This window comes from Propithecus coquereli, unplaced genomic scaffold, assembly GCF_000956105.1.
Source record: "Propithecus coquereli isolate 6110/MARCELLA unplaced genomic scaffold, Pcoq_1.0 Scaffold210, whole genome shotgun sequence".
In the NCBI taxonomy this organism is placed as follows: Eukaryota; Metazoa; Chordata; class Mammalia; order Primates; family Indriidae; genus Propithecus; species Propithecus coquereli.
In genome coordinates, this window is record NW_012146079.1 from 3,746,551 (window position 1) to 3,763,582 (window position 17,032).

Consider the following 17,032-nt stretch of genomic DNA (forward strand, 5'->3'; position numbering starts at 1 on the left):
TCACAAACATTGAACTCATAGCTAACAGTGCTATAACTCATGACTGAGTGAAGTTTATCACACGTATTTTCTCTGTAAGGCACATCACAGCCTTCTTGCACTAAGAACACTAGACAGCACTTCAATGGTATGCTTGGGGGCCATTTTAGACAGCAATATCACCAACAAAAGCACACAAAAAAAGCAGGGAATGTGCAAGGAAGTGCAAATGTTACAGCCAGAACTACATCCATTAGAAACCAAATAAGATGGAGAGTAAGTGAACTATGCAATCAATTCAAAAAGCTAGAAAAAAGAAAACAGAATAGACATGAAGTAAATAGAAAATATGTAAAATAGAAAATGAGATTTAAAAATAGGTTGGTCCGAGTGCAGTGGTGTAACTAATTGATCACAACCAGTTACAGATTCCTTTGTTCCTTCTTCACTCCCACTGCTTCACTTGACCAGCCTTAAAAAAAAAAAAAAAATAGACTTGGTTATTAAAACCAAAAGTTGGTCTCTTAAGAAAGAAGAAAAATAATCAGAATTATGAATGAGAAAGGGATCATATAAAGATTACTTTCAGAATCATGAAAGTATGTTTTTATGACGGGAGTCAAGAATGCCTACTTAAGCAAGACACAAGATTAAAAACCACAAAAGAAAACATTAGAAGATTTGACTCCACAAAAAAAAAAGTTAAAATGTTTGAGAAATGAAAAACTCCATGAACAAAATTAATAAGTGAAGTAGAAGAAAATAGTTGTTACATATATGAGAAAGAGCTAAAAGCTATAATTGTAAAGAGCTGCTATAAACTAATAAGAAAATCACAGAGACCCAAATTTTTAATGCACAGAAGCTATACAAAGTTAATTCTAAAAAAAGCATGGCCAATAAACATTTGAAGGAATGTTCAACCATACTATTAATATAATCAAGAAAGTTAAAGCAGTTAAGACACCATTTTTCACCCATCAGATTCAGCAAACATTCTAAAACATGATCATATGTGTTGAAAAGGTTGTGCAGAAGCAGTCACTCTCATATACTGCTTTTATTTGGTTTTGCTTTGTTTAAAAGACAGGGTCTCGCTCTATCACCCAGGCTGGAGTGCGGTGGCATCACCTTAGCTCATTCACTGCAGCCTCGAACTCCTGGGCTCAAGGGATTCTCCTGCTTCAGCCTCCTGAGTAGCTGGGACTACAGGGACATGCCACCAGGCCCAGCTTGATATACTGTTGACGGGAAGTGTAAATTGGTAGTATTTTTGCAGGACAAGTTAGCAGTATGTGTTAATATTTTTAATTGTGTATACCTCTTTGAATCAGTTATTCTACATCCAGAAATCTATCCTATGGAAATACTTGAACATGTACACAAAGATATATGCACAAAGATGCTCACTGAAGCATGTTTTTGGATTAGTGAGAAAAAACTTTCTACAGAAATATCAGAAGGAAAATAGTTTAAGGATTACTAAGCAGTCATTAAAATGAAGGAGTAAATCTATAGGTACTTAACGTGAAAAATTTCCAAGATAAGAATCAAATGGCAAAAAGTGATGAATGCAAATGACATAGCGCAGTGCCATCTGGATATACGTGTATCACATATAGACACGTGTATACATATGTGTTGGGGCAAATGTGGCATAGAGACTTTCACGTTTTACCACATGTATTTTAAGGATTTATATATACACATTATATGTGTGTGTGTATACACATAGTATATAATATATATGTGTAATAATATTTGAGAAAAAGAAGAAAAAAGAAAATTGTTTGGAAAGAGATACATCAAATTGTTAGTTGTATCTACCTTAGAGAGGGGAGAAAGGAGAATAAAAGATTTTTACTTTCAACTCTATAAACTGTTAAAAAAAACAAAGTATTATGCAATATTTGTGAAAACAAAATTTTTAATATAAAGAAATAATCCATAGGAAAATACTTTTCAAAGACAAATGAAATGAACTCCAAGTAAGTCTACCTTAGCAATTTTTCAAAGTCACAATAAAAAAATAGGAAGGCATTGTGGTGTTTTACCTGGTACTTTTCCAGTTTTCTTTTCTTTACAACATAATTAGCAATTACTTCTAAAGAATTCCTCTCCTTTATGGAATATTACTACCTTCCAGACCTAGAGTTCAAAGCACAGTTAGCATAAGGCAGGATATCACCAGTAAGGCTACTTTTTTCTATTCCCTAATAAATATTAGTAAAGTATGTAGTTTGTCTGATTTCCAAAAAAGATACGCGTTTTTTAAAAATGTCACACATAAATACACATCGCACATTGTATACTTTACTGAGATTGCAGAAAGGTATTACATGAACATGAAAATAAGGAGTAAGAAAATGCTCAGTTAATGATTGCTAATATTAAATCACCGTCGCTAACATTGAGCATTTACTGTGTGCCAGACAGCAGCACGATTAGAAGCAGCATGACTTTGCACAACGACATGCTCTACAAGCCTAAATATTCTCCCAAGTGTATCCTTGGAAATACATAAAGCCTAACGTTAAAGGTAAAGGTACATAAATAAAGGAGGCATAAGGTTGAATAGAAAAAATTAAATACTAAAGAAAACTGCATGGTATTCATTTTGATGGCCGAAAACTGGCTCGCCCCTTTCCTGCACAGCACCAGCATGCACGCATTCTCGACTGAGCTCGCCAACATGCATATCGTTCCACGTTATGCCGCAGTCGTAGGGAGGAATGTAACGCAGAACACGACTTAACATCAAAAATGCACGCTGAAAGCATTTTTCTTCTTGGACGCCAAAGCACATCACCCCACCCGCGCCTTACCCGCCCTCCCTGTCCCACCCAGGCCACACTGGAGGACACGGACGTCCTGACGCATGTTCATTAGCCAGTTGCTCCCTCCATTTTGTCCCCAGTCTCCTTTAAGCAAACCGAGCGGCGCTATGTTAAAGACACCAAGTAATGAAACTAAAAAAGGGAGGAGGTGTGGGCGTTGGGAGCCCCACTGCTGCTGGGGACTAAACGGCTGCCGGTGCTGAGCGGAGCTGCCCGTGGCACCAAGGGCTCTTCCCGGAGCCGGAAGGACAAAGGACACTTGGGGGACAACTGCCGCTCAGCCAGCGCGGGGCGACTTCCGGGCCGATGGGCTCCGGCGGGGGTGGGCTGGGGCCGGGCCGACGCCCGCCGCAGGGCCCGCCCCGCAGGACAAAGCGGCGGCACCGCCCCTCGGCGCGCGCCCGGCGGCCGTGCACGAGAGCGCGAGCGCGAGCGCAGGGGACGGTTGGAAATGGCGGTTGGGGCGGTGGAGAGGGCTGGGGCGGGAAGACGGGCCGTCTCGCTGCGCCCGGGCTCGGTCCCGCCCCTCCCCGCCGGGAATCGGGGAGCCGGGGAGCTTCACTGGCCCTCCTCCTCCCTCCCTCCGAGTCCTGCTGGCCGGTTGCCGAGCTGGAAAGAAAATGTGACCCGTTCGAGTGAACAAAGGAGATGGCAGCCGAGGCGCCGGCCGGCCCGGAGAGGCCGCTGCGGGAAATGAAGAACATTCCCTAAGATGGCGGCCGGCGCGCAGAGACGGGGAGGGCGGGCGGCGCGCGGGGCGGGGCGCGGCGGGCCGGGTTTCCTCTGCAGCGGCCCTCGGCGGGGCCCGGGCGGGGCTGGGGCGCCGACTCGTCCGCATGGCTGCCGCTCCAGAGCCCGGCGAGCCCGGGAAGGGGAAGGTAACCCGGGGGCGGCGGGGCGCGGGCGGCGGGCCGGGGGAGAGCGAGGCGGGCGGCGTGTGAGGACGCGGCCTTGGTGCAGCGCCTGGGCCCGGAGCACGTGTCCCTGGCTTCTCTGCTACCCGTGGGTGTGAAACTTGTAACTTACTAGTCCCTCCCGTCATGCCACGGCATTCTTACCTAAATTGCCAGGATGATACCGACCAAAACTAGGGGAGGGGACCAGTAGTATTAATGACTTACTGCGGGTCTTTATGAAACAACTAATACTGAACCCTTCGGCGAGAAAATTTTGCTAAGGGCACTGCGCTGTAATTTGCTGGTGAAGGTTAATAGTAAAGGCAAAGAGGACAGGTACCTTGTCTTTAATGTTGTGCTCTTCACACTTAACATGGAGGTAGATGCGGAGGTATGAAAACGTAGAATTTATATCCAGCAGGATGAGGTGAAAGGGTTGAGATTTTTTTACCATTAGCTTTCTTTCGATCAAGTGGAGTGTACATTGTATGTGACCAGTGTCCTGCCTAGCTGGTGTCCTTGGCTTGGTGCTCTCCCCTCCTCAGTCGTCAGCGTGCTCCAACCTGCGAACTGGGAAATTTCGCCCCTCTGCCGAAAATCCAGTTGTAGCAGCCCATTTCTTTAAAACCCAAATTCTTAGTAAAGCTAAACCAGGCTCTCTGGTTTCCCTAGAAGGGCCTCTTCTGCCTCCCGAAAGCCACCTGAGGCGCTGCTTTCCCCATCTCCCCTGGCATCTTGTACATAGCTTTATCATTACAGCATTTATCGTATTGCGAGGTAATAATATATCTTGTCTTCTTTGCCTGGGCTCTTTAACAGCAGGGAACCCGACTTATATTTTCAGTGCAGAGCAAATAACAGGTGTTGAGGGAAAAAAAACGGAAAAAAAAATTTTAAATAGTAAACTGTGGAGATAGTAATATTGGATTACTCATGAGCAAACATTTATTGAAGACCTACTATGTGCTAGATGGCTCCTAATCTATGGGTTTTTTGTTGTTTTTGGTTTTTTTAGAGAGAGGGTCTTGCTATGTTGCCCAGGCTGGATTTGAATTACAGGCTCAAACGATCCTCCCAAGTAGCTGGGACTATAGGCAAGTGCCACGTGCTCTAACATACAGTTTTTTAAAAGTTATTCTCTACCTGGCTTGGAAATTTTGCTGACTTCTTGCTCTTGCTTGCTTCTCTTTTGACATTTCCATCTAAATTTGGCCAAGACATCAGATCATATGGTTAATATGAACAAATGTTGCATAAACTGTTTCCATATTTAATACCAAAACAAGTTTTGTCAATTCATAAACTATTGGTGGCTTTTCTGTTTTTACTGTCTCACACACTGACCATTTGGAATACGTGTAGTGTTAAAAATGTATCCATGTTCAAAACTTGCATATTTCAAGGTGCACCGTAACTACAAACACTAAATCCCAGCTCAGCTTTGTGATGAACACTGCGATCTTGTATGGGACTTTTTATTCCTTCTGTATCTGATTACTCATCTTTGACAGGAGATAACTGCTGTCTTTTCAGGGTCATAGGGGTGTCTAATCCATTGGAAATCAAAAAACGAACTCAATGAAAGAAAAAAAATGGATCAATATTGACCTATTTAATTGGCCCATCAGTAGCAAAATACTATTGTAGTCAGTGAAATGAAGGATAGCTTCAAGTCCTTAAAACAGCACTGTCAGATTTTGAGGGCCAAAGATGATAATAATAATAAAAAAAAAGACCTGCAAATAAATTGCTCTTGAAACAGTAGTACCTATCAAAGCTCATCAAAAAGATAACAAAATTGATAAAATGTAAGCTATGACTGATTAACAGCTGAGGGCAATGTCAGAAAAGGAAGCCTGCAGTTATTAAAAAGAATTTATCAGTCATCATGCTAGTACAACCCAGGGAAAAGGATTATTTGATTATTAGGATTAACAAGCGTAAGGTACAAGTGGGAGTTATCAAGCTAGCATACCTTGATGGAAGCAGCCCTTAAAAACTCTTTCCTTTGCCCCCTCATTCTTGTTCTTCAAGAAACTTTAAAATGTAAGATTTAGTATATACAGGTTAATTCACATCCAGGACAATTCTGAACTCGTTAATTCACCTAGTCAAAAATGTTTAGAGTACCTACTGTTAATATTAGGTACTAAACTAGGTAGGGGAATGAGTGAGTAAGACTCATTTGCTGAGCCAGCCATGCAAAGATCCAGGAGAAAGGTAGCATATGTTAGGTTATAACCACCTAGGCTTATTAGACGAATGGTAAGGCCAGTGTGCCTAGACTAGAGGTCAAGGTAAAGAGTGAGACACAAAAGGAGCTAAGTGCCAGATCATGTAGGGCCTTCGGAGTAATGGTCAGGAGTACGTGCCTTATTCTGAGCATAATCAGAGGCTATGGAGGGTTTAAAAAGGAGAATGACAGTCATCTGATAAGATTTAAGATATTATTGACATACAGTAATTTGGTAGGTAGTATAGGTTGAGTATCCCTCATCTGAAATGCTTGGGACCAACCAGAAGTGTTTCAGATTATGGAATACTTGCATCATACCAATCGAACATCCCCAATCCAAAATCCTCCATGAACATTTCCTTAGAATGTCATGTCAGCGCTCAGGAAGTTTTGGATTTGAGACTCAGAATGCTCAACCTGTAGTAGTAACAAAGTTGGTGAAAGTGGTTTGGTTCGAGATGTATTTTGAAGGTAGCTCCTTCCAGACTTGCTACCTTGGTCGTGGATTTGATGAAGGGAAGGAAGGAATCAAGGACAACTTCTGGGTTTTTGGCCTAAAAATTGGTTGAGTGGTGATGCCATTAAGAGGCAAGTTTGGAGGTAAAAATTCTATTTTGCAAATATTAGGTTCGAGGTGATTATACATGTAAGAGAGGTGTCAATAGGCAGATTGAGACTGAAGCTTGGGATAGATTAAGATTCAATTTATAAATCTGGAGTCATAACATAAATGGCATTTTATTGAAAGAAGAGACTAGATTCTGGAGGGGGTAAGGGTAACACTTCAGCATTCAGAGGTGGCAGAGGGAGGACAGCAACAAAGCTGCCAGGAATGGCCCATGAGATCAAAAGAAAACCAGGAGACATTGTTGTATTTGAAGCCAGGAAAAGAAAATGTTTCAAAAATGATTACCCATGCCACATGTGCTGAGATGTAGAGTAGGATGGACTTGGCAAAATGGATGTCTTTTAGAGACCTTGACTATAGTTTTTCTAGAGTGCAGTAGATAAATGCTTCATTGAAGTGAGTTAAAGGGAGAATGGAAGATTTGCAAGTGGAGAACCACACCTCAGTAACTAGTTTTGCCATGAAAGGGAGCAGAAAAATGGGATGGTACTTTAGGAGCCTGGGAGGCAGGGGTTGGGGGGTGTGGAGTGTGGAGTGTAGAGGGTTTTTGTTTTGTTAGTAAATTGTAATAGAGAAAATAATGATCCAAATGAAGGGGATAACTGTAGAATCTCTGAGTAGTCAAGAGGGGAATCAAGCATACAAGTGGCAAGACTGGTTTTAGATAGGAATAGGTCCTGTTCATCTTTTGCAACAGAACACAAATACGGGCAGTGATGGGATAGTGGTGGAAGATGAACTGGCTCTAATTTCGTCTATTTCCTGTACATTATTGAATTGACACTGTGGCTTAGAATCTCTTCAGTTTTGCTTAGTTCCATCAAGGTGAGCTGGGAAAGCTGCTTTTCAAAATCTAAGTTGCAAAAAAAAAAAAAATTAGTCAAAGATTTCCTTAATTTATGTTTAAGGGCGTAACTTCGTTAGTGGCAAAAGTTAAACCTTAAATTTGCAGGCTACATAAGGGAGTAAGAAAAATGTTAAACATAATACTTGAGTATGTAAAATATAAATAGAATACTGCAAAGGGATGAACTCTCTACCGAAGGGAAAATTGTGTTGTGGCATTAAAATCAAGTCTTCGTACATCCTTCCACCGTTTTAATACAAACTACAGGTAGATATATTTATATACTGACTTCATCCTGTCACTTTAGATATGTGACCATTGGAAAATTCTCCTCCCCAAGCTTTGGTTTTATTTAGCCAGAGTTATATAGATGCACTTTAGTTCAGTGGTAATGACATAGGCTTTTAGGGTCACACTGACTTCCACCTCCACTCCTGCCAGTGTTAACCTTTTTAAATCCTGAGCCTGTTTCAGAGACAATCTCAGAGAGGTGGTAAAATTATTGTAACTTGGGAGGTGTGGAACTGCAGCGCTCAATGATCAGAGGAAAAAGGTGTAGCATGCTTGGCAGTAACCAGCCCCTGCCAGCTCTAAATTATGAGATTGTTTAATTAGACCAGGGTTTCTCAGCCTTGGCACTATCAACATTTAAGACCAGATAGTCTTGGGTGTGGGGCTGATGTGGCTATTAGAGGAGGGTTTAGCAGCACCATCGCTGGCTCTCTTGGTTATAGAAGGTACCATTTTAAATGAGATCTGTAACTTTTGTAAGTGAACAAAAGTTCACTTTTTAAAAAAAAATGAGCTGAGATCCTTTCCAGCATTTCCAAATTTACTTTTTAAAAGTTTATCTACTTTTTCCTAAAGCTTCTTTTTCTTTTTTTTGAGACAGGGTCTGCTGCCCAGGTTAGAGTGCAAGTGTCCTCATAGCTCACTGCAACCTGAAACTTCTGGGGCTTAGCAGTCTTCCTGCCTCAGCCTCCCCAGTAGCTGGGACCACAGACAGGCATGAGTCACCATGCCCAGCGAATTTTTTCTGTTTTTGGTAGAGCCTGGGGTCTCACTCTTGCCCAGGGTGGTCTCAAACTCCTAACCCCAAGTGATCCTAGGATTACAGGCGTGAGCCATCGTGCCCAGCCCTAAGGCAATGTTTCTAACATAGATTCCAACGGCCCATCCCAAATCCAAGTCAAAATCTGAGGGTGACACTAGAAAATCTTCCTAAAAAGCTCAACATGCCTAGCTGGTTTTAGTTTCATCAGGGTGAGCTGATAAAGCTGCTTTTCTAAATCTAAGATTTAAAAATAACAGTCTACAAAATAATTAGTCTAAGAGTTCCTTAATCTTTAAGGTCTGAAACCACTGTTTCAGGCATTTGGCAAGTGTATTTGAATGCATTTGATAAGAACTGGGGCTAACATTTAGATTTTTGTCCAAGTGCTCCACCGGCCTGGAAGGGAATCCAAATGGGAAAGCTCGGAAGCCTTGAAGGAACTTTTGTTATTTTGCTGGAGGCAGGGGTCCGCTGCTTGGCGTGCTATGGCCAACCTAATATGTGAAAACCATCAGAGCTGCGGTTCTTAACACTTGCACCTAAGACCTGATAGTATCTCCACTCCCTCTAGCCCCAGCATACAACCCCTGGGGAAATAAGCTGGTTTAGAAGTAAGGGCATTAGTTCTGGACTGGAGGGCAGAGTCCAGCATTCCTTACCAGCACAGCAGCCACCCCCATACAACCATATAGTCCCCTGAGCTGATAGGGTAAGAAAAAAAAAAAAGTCTTTTTTTGCTAAATGAAAAAGCTAGAAGCAGAATTAAGTCCCCTAACCTCTTTGTATTGCAGAGCTTTTAAAGCCTGCAACTAAGAGCACCTGCTGTGCTCATGAAATCTGTTAGGAGTGTGCAGGGAGGGAAACAGGGAGAGGCAAAAGAAATAGAATGACAACCCAAAAGAGTATACAGTTTTTGCTTTATTATGAACCAAGTCACATTTCTGTCTTTTCCAGCAGATGCTTGAGCCAAAGACCCAAACACAAGCAAAAAATACAACTGAGAATATTTTCATGTTTCAACCTTTAACCTGACTTGCCTTTACTGTCTTTTCCCTATTTCTTCTAATCTCTTTTCCCTTAAAATATACTACCTTCTAGGTATCATCTCATCCTACAGTCCTCTTCCTCTAGCTTCATGTCCTGCCCCACACAATTCTAACCCACTTTGCAAACTATGAAACTTTGAAAGCAATGTTACTGAAAACTTACATTTACAGTAATCAAGTGTTAGAAAGTATCATTTTTAACCTTTTTTTTACTCAACAGAAATACCAGTTAAACATAACTATTAAATGTCTGTCCTGCTGCCGCCCTAACGTACAGTTTATAGCGATAGACATCCCAGTTAAACGGGGGAAAACAAGTCCATAAATCCAATGAAGACTGTAGGAAAAAAAAGAAGCCATTTTAGCAGTTGAAGGAACTTAAAACAGATTGAGAACATAGGGATACAGAAGTTAGTGGCAGAGCTGAAACAAAACCCAGCTCTGGATTCCCAGTTTTTTCCACCACAGCTAGCTGTGGTTACCATGCAGTATGAATGCAGTATCAAGTGCAAACTCACTTTTCACAGGCAAGAAAACTGAGACTAGAAGAGATAAATATATTGCCCGTGTTTATCTTCATGCGAAATATTTGCTGCAACCACAACTGTTGTTCATCTTGTTAACACCAACAAAACATGAAAATGGGATTTAAAACAGCATGTTAATGTTTTAAGCAAATGTGGTTGAAATTACTGGGATTATTACAGCAAACTATGATGCTTTTTAATTTCAGTGATAGCCAAATTCCCAAGTAATTTCATTTGAAGACCACATTAAAATATGTATATTCCTATTTCCAAATGAGTTGATTAGCAAATCAATACAAAGTTATCCTACTGCCTAGGGCTTTCTGATCAAGTTTTGAAGAGTTCCAATTTAAAGATTCAGATTGTATACCAAAGCAGGAAAAAGTATAAATTGATTTCAGACTATCACATGGCACATATTCTAGTCTAATAATCTCTTAACTGGGGAATGTGTTGTAATCTTTGCCAACCCACCCTGAAATAAAATATTTTCTTGTTCAATCTAGCTTTTTTTTTTTTTTTTTTTAAATCATAGCCATTTAAGCTCCTAGGAATCTTAGATGTTGCAAACATTCCCTGTGCACGGGATTCGGTATTATATGGTTCATTAGGATCTGTTGTGGCTGGCCTTGGACATTTTTTATTAACTAGTGAGTATCTTTTTTATTTCTCGTTGTTTTAAAAAAAATTTCTCTATGTTGATTAATAATTTTTTTCCAGAGTAACTATAAATGTATATAATGTATAGTTGGATTCTAATTAATTGTCCTGGTTATGCTTATTTTCAACAGGTAGAATTAGAAGATCATGTGATGTTGGAGTAGGAGGATTTATTTTGGTGACTTTAGGATGCTGGTATGTTTGCTAAGTATTCAAGAAAACCCATGATTAGAATAGGTTATCTAATAATACCGAAGCACATGCTTTTTTCAGAGCTATCTCCCATTGGGAGAGTCCCACCCAAAATGAAGAATGAATCTTGATTAAGGACTTTTTAATGGAATCTGTCTTACAAAACAACATTGCTGGAATGCCTTTACCTTTTAAACACATATATCCATATATCATATCACTCACTGCATGCTTGAACAGATGAATGCATGACATTAGACATTCCATTAAAACAAAGTGAAGTTATGGCTTCTACACTTCATTTAGGAAGGCCTCAACCTTTCCCTTATCCTAATGCCTATATCATTCCTGCTTATTCATCACAGCTGAAAGTGCTACTTTAAGAGTGTTCACAATTACTGATGAATATTAAAAAACATAGACACATCTCAAACTTATTTTCTTGAGCAAAATAAGCCAGATCCCAGAGTGCATTATGTACATACTCTATGGTTCTATTTATACATGCAGTTCTTTAAACAGACGAACTAAGCTAAAGTGATAGAAATCCTCATTTTATGTAGACATGCCTTAATTTTTAAAAAAGCATGTGTTCACAGGTATTTTGACAACCATCCCAAAATAGCACTCCAAACTATACATTTGTATTTTCAGTCTCAAGGTAGTTAACTGTAAGCATTTTTAAACTGTGTGATTATAAAGGGCAATAAATAAATTTCATAAACTAATTTCTATAGGCACTTTATATTACTAATTTCTTAATATTCTTTTCTTACAAGGTTCCATTGTAGGTATAATTATGCAAAGCAAAGAATCCAGGAAAGAATTGCCAGAGAAGGAATTAAAAATAAGATATTATATGAAAGCACCCACCTTGATCCTGACAGAAAACAAACCAACAGCGACAGCAGCAATTAAGCAATCTTGAGCACAGAAAACCAAACACAGCTCCCTGATGTCAACGTGAACAAAGCTGATATTAATCATTTAAACATTTTATGTACAGTAAGCTTGCAATCAAGTAAATAAAGTATGTGTAAGTTGCAGTCTTTTTTTTCACACTTGTATGATAACTCGTCAATTTATTCTGGCCTTGTTATCTACTACCAATGTAGCATTCTTATGTGTTGCATATAGTGGACTTGTCATACTTAATTTTTTAAGTGTTCTAAATGTTTTTTGGAAGTAGGCAGTCTTAATTTTTAAGTAAAATTAGTTTTGAATTCAAATATATGCATGGTATATATAAAAATACTTTCAGAACTTGTTTGAGAGACTGGTGCAATGGAAAAATTGTAGAATTACACTTATGTCATTACATCAATGTAAACAAGCCATTTGAAAGTCAATCAGCTGCCCCCATTAAAAAAATCCTTTAAAATACAAGTATAAAATTATCCAACATCCAAGTAAATCCTCAATATTTATTCATCCAGGAGAAATTCTCCCTTTCTAAGGAAATGAAGTTATTTTCTTGAAAAGTATTAATAGACATTATTTTTCAAGATCTAGTAAATACAACAAAACACAGCTAGATGCTTAAGTGCTAAAGAGATACTGGAAAAAAAAAATGACATCAGTTGACAGGATTGTAGCCATTATTGATTGGTCCTGTTACTCTGAAGTATCATGGCAAGCCACTGAAATAGAGCAAGGAAGAAAAGTCTTCAAGGAAAAGTGGGGCTTGCTCCAGATCAATTCACAAGAGAACATTTTCCCTCCCATGCCCACCTTCTTTTTAGCTGTCACTAGGAGAGTTAGGGTACAGAGGTTGTGTGGTTTACCACGTGCCTTAACTACCAGTGAATGACACTGTTAAACACATGTTCTGAGAGAAAATTTTTACTGATTCTAAGCTGGCAGCCACCAAAAGAGGGATTAGGACATTGCTAAGAAAAGGTTAACAGAAAGGAAAATGCAATTTTGCAAGATCTGCCCACTCTTACTAGCACAAACCAAAGTTGAGTGCAGTCTACATTATTCAAACTGATCTCAACCAAATAATCGTTTAAAATTCCAAGTGACACTAACCCATAGTAAGAAGCAGCATTGCATGAAGGGGGTAAAACACTGAAGAGCACTACTAAACAATCTGGAGCACTAATAATCTGGTATTTAACAAACTATATGGACAGACCACTTATGCTCTCCGATTGTATGCAGTCGTCCCTGGGTATCTGCAGCACATACCCAAGTTCCTTATATAAAATAGTACTGGCACATACGTATGCACAACCTCCCATATAGTTTTTAATTTCTTTTTTGAGACAGTGTCTCGTTTTGTTGCCCAGGCTGGTTTCGAACTCCTGTATTCAGAGCAATCCTCCTGCCTTAGCCTCCTAAGCATCTGGGATTACAGGTGTCTGCTGTACCCAGCCTACCATGAACCATCTCTAATTACTTATATCTAATGCCATGCAAATGCTATGTAACTAGTTGTTATATTGTATCATTTAATGTTTGCATTTTTGTTGTTCCATCGTTATTGTTTGGTTTTCCCAATACATTTGATCTGCAGTTAGTTGAATCCAAGAATATAGAACTGGAGTATATATGGAGGGCTGATGTTCTAACATGTGTAACATGTAAAACTGGGCAGACGGATTAAGTAATTAAAGTCCCTTCTAGCTCTAGCATACTGCAGTTACATCTTACCCTGAGTAAGAGAGAAACAAACCTCTTGGCTGGTAAAATTTCCAACGCCTTCACCAGTAACAAGGTCAGTTCATTTTCACAGCAGAATGATTGTATAAATTGGAGACCTGGATAAAAACAAAGGTGTAACACACTTACTTGGTGGGATTACTTTTTATTTTCTTCTTGAACTATTAAGATGTTACAAAATGTATCATTCTGTAATTGTTCTCAACATTTCCAGTAACTTCATTCAGTTTCTACTCTGCCATAAAACTTCCAAGTCCAAACTGTATTAAGTTATGCTGAAACTTCAGCCCACCATGACCTTACCTTAATCCAATTTGTTCATTCCACTTGAAATGCCTTTCCTACCTTCTCCATAACTTTCCATTCTTTTGCTCACTCACCTCCGGGGATTAATCACCTTTTCACTTAAGTTCTCAATACTATGTTTTATCTGTTGTAATAGTTGACTTTTATTGGTCACTGGTGTCTGCTACCACCACTAGTGCATAGAGCCTACGTTTCTTGTTGGCAAGAACCTTGTCCATTTTTATCTTTACATTCTCAACCAAGTATCTGGCACAATATAGTCAAAAAATGTGTTAGATTTAATGCTCACCACCAAATGGTGTCCAAGTTCCCCTCTCATCTAGACTTTCACACTTTGCAAATCTTAAGAGTAACCTACCTTCCACGCCCACATGGAGCCTCCAGAGCACTGCTTCCTTCATCGTTCCATTAATTCCGAAATTTCACACTAGGTGACATAGCAGTAGGTACCAGCTAAATAGCTGATTAAAATAGAATTGTGGTCATTAGTAGTCTTAAAACCTTTTTGTGGCTTATCTATCATATCTACTTTTTAAAAAATCTTTCTAGTGCTTTATGCATCTCCCCCTTCCCTTTGTCCCTCCCTCTTTTGTTTTTCCTTGACTACTTGTTTTTCCATCTCAGTAAAAGGGCCTTAGGGAATTTCAAATTAACTAGTTTTTCTCTGGATTTGTAATTTATGACTGAGTCTGTCAACGAGAAACTGACTATCCCTGGTACCATTATTTGATTTGCAAGCAGCTCTTTAGTCTACGTACCTCTACTCCATCGCTGGTTTCCCTTTGCTTCGATTATATAATGCGAGGAGGTCTATATAATAAATTCAGGATTCCTGTTTATGCACTTTTCAGCAAAGAGCTAGGTAACAAATAGGGTTTGAATCCTTCTATTCCTAGATAAAAATCTGCGATGGGGGTCAAGACACCCCTTTAAAAGTCATGTTAAGACATACACTATTTTGGGGGTAACAAGAAGACCTTAATAAGGAAAGTAGAAAAATTAAAACGATTGCTGTAATTCTGATTTTCAGTGGTCCTCTAAAGTATTTTCTGGAAGCATCTTAAAATAGTCCAGTAATCATGTCAGGTCAATATAATATACCAATATTCTCTACCACCCAAATACTGGTATTTTACACAGCTTGCTTTGCACATTAAGTTCCATTTTAAAATGTTTTTAAATTTTTCATTAAAAGGCAAGATGGGGTGACAAAAAGTTTTATCATGAAAGTGTTACATTTTAAAGTTTATAATATGAGCACTACAGATACACGTGTTGCAAATATTTGAGTGCTTTTCAACCACTGCATCTACCTTACTCTTCCATTTTCTAGAGTAAGGATGACATGAGTATTTTTATTTTGAGACTACTGTTGATCACAATAGGCAAATACTAATTTTAAGAGGTTTCTATTGTTCACTTTAATGTCAGTGTAACAGCTGGTATCTGTTCTGCTTTTTCTAGGAATAATCAAGTCCTGTATGTTATGTGCCTTATATGGCACACCCTTAAGGGATACCAAAGTAACTTATCTCTGCATATACTGGTTTCTTAAAGGATCAAGTTTCTACAGAAATGTTTCTTCCCCTATAAAGACATTATGAAAGTCATGTGAAATAAAACATGCCTTAGCCTTACCGTCTATATTCAAAGCTTATTTTTGAATGTTTCCTTTTCTAGTTTTATGTATTTTTTTTTCAAATGAATAGACTTGGTTATGAAACCTCAAGTTACATGCTCTTCAGAAGTCATTATATTGCTTTCTATTTGTCAGCAAAGCCATGTTTCATTAAGAAGCGAACCCTGACAGGTACATTTGGAATAACAGCACCCCAAGTCCTCTCATTTCACCTAAAGACATTATTCTGGAATATGTAGTGGGAAAAATAAGTTTTCTCTAAGCTTATCAAGTCTTTTTCAGGAAAGTGAGAATTAAATGCTCTGGGAACTGACACAATCAAAGCTCACATCAAGCTTTCCCATTCCTTCAGCCTTTAAATTTTAAATTTACTTCCTGGTTGATTTTATATACCTCCCGACACAAATTTATGTCACTTCGTTAACTGAAAGGACCTCAACCTGTTTTTCAAATTTTCAAAAGCTAGTAAAAAGAAGTATTTGTGTATTTAGTATAAATGCAAAAAAGATTTTTGGAAACTGAGGACGGAAAGGTATCCTATCCTAGACTCATTGTTTTTCATTACAACACTGTAAGAAAGTATTTACTTAAACCCTGTAAGTCTGAATCTTAAATTCAGCTAATTTTTTTTTTTAAAAAGCCCTACAAGTAGGATGTTAAATGTCTTGCAAAGTTAAAGAGAAGGAACTGGAGCCACCAAGAAAATGGACCTAACCTTGAACGGACTCGGGTCTACTTGCATATACTCCCCTAAACCTAAGCAAGAGGACTGCCAATTGCTAAGATATACTTCAGGTATGCAAAAGAGAAATTAGAACACTTTTTTTCTGTTACAGAGAATCTGTCCATCTGATTACCAATTACTTTCCCCCCCATCTTTTTAAAACAATTAGAGTCCTATTTAAGGTGATCCTGGAAGCCTAACATAACAATTGCTAAATGTACAAGCAATTAATTTGGAATACCTATTAGAATCACTGGAACACATTTAGTTGGGCCCTTTTAACTCTTCCACACAGCACATTCACATGGACAGACTAAGGAAAAGGAGATGAAATTTAAATCAGCATTTTTTTGCTTTATTACTTTTCAAAAAAAAAAAAAAAGCTGGAACCTTGTGTTCTTGTACTTGACCATGACTCCCCCGGTTTCCCTTTACAAACAACTGATACAGGCTACCTCAAAAAGTCATTTAGTTGCCATTCAAAAAGCCCCAATCATTCATGTGAAGTATTAATTTTATCTCATCTTCTCTATGTATACTTTAATACTTTCAAAGCATTTGTCAAGTTTGACAATGCGTTCATCCACCGCGACTCCCCGAAAGGACTTCCAGAGTTCAACGGGAAATCTCAAAAGAGACTATGACCTGTGAATCACCCAACAGACCACACAGAACTGGAATGCACCCAGGGGCTTCTCCAAAAAGCATCTCTATTAAGATACTTAAAGGAGAAGATACTTATCTTTCCTTTTATTGGCCCTGGAATAGTTTTCGTCATGCAAATTAGCAGATTCTAT

General features: G+C 39.0%; 1 protein-coding gene across 1 annotated transcript; it reads left to right on the top strand.

Annotated features, from left to right (window-relative positions):
• The first annotated feature begins 3,644 nt into the window (after positions 1-3,644).
• Positions 3,645-12,445, top strand: LOC105810392 (cytochrome c oxidase protein 20 homolog). The gene is made up of 4 exons (XM_012644372.1): positions 3,645-3,694; positions 10,586-10,700; positions 10,842-10,905; positions 11,682-12,445. The coding sequence occupies exons 1-4, from the start codon at positions 3,653-3,655 to the stop codon at positions 11,818-11,820; spliced, it is 360 nt and encodes a 119-aa protein (XP_012499826.1). The 5' UTR covers positions 3,645-3,652; the 3' UTR covers positions 11,821-12,445.
• The last annotated feature ends 4,587 nt before the right edge of the window (positions 12,446-17,032 follow it).

Excerpts from the sequence above, each read along its gene's own strand:
- LOC105810392 (XM_012644372.1), top strand. The coding sequence starts at position 3,653 with ATGGCTGCCGCTCCAGAGCCCGGCGAGCCCGGGAAGGGGAAG. Across the intron at positions 3,695-10,585 it reads GCGAGCCCGGGAAGGGGAAG|CCATTTAAGCTCCTAGGAAT; the intron begins GTAACCCGGGGG and ends TTTAAATCATAG. Across the intron at positions 10,701-10,841 it reads TGGACATTTTTTATTAACTA|GTAGAATTAGAAGATCATGT; the intron begins GTGAGTATCTTT and ends TATTTTCAACAG.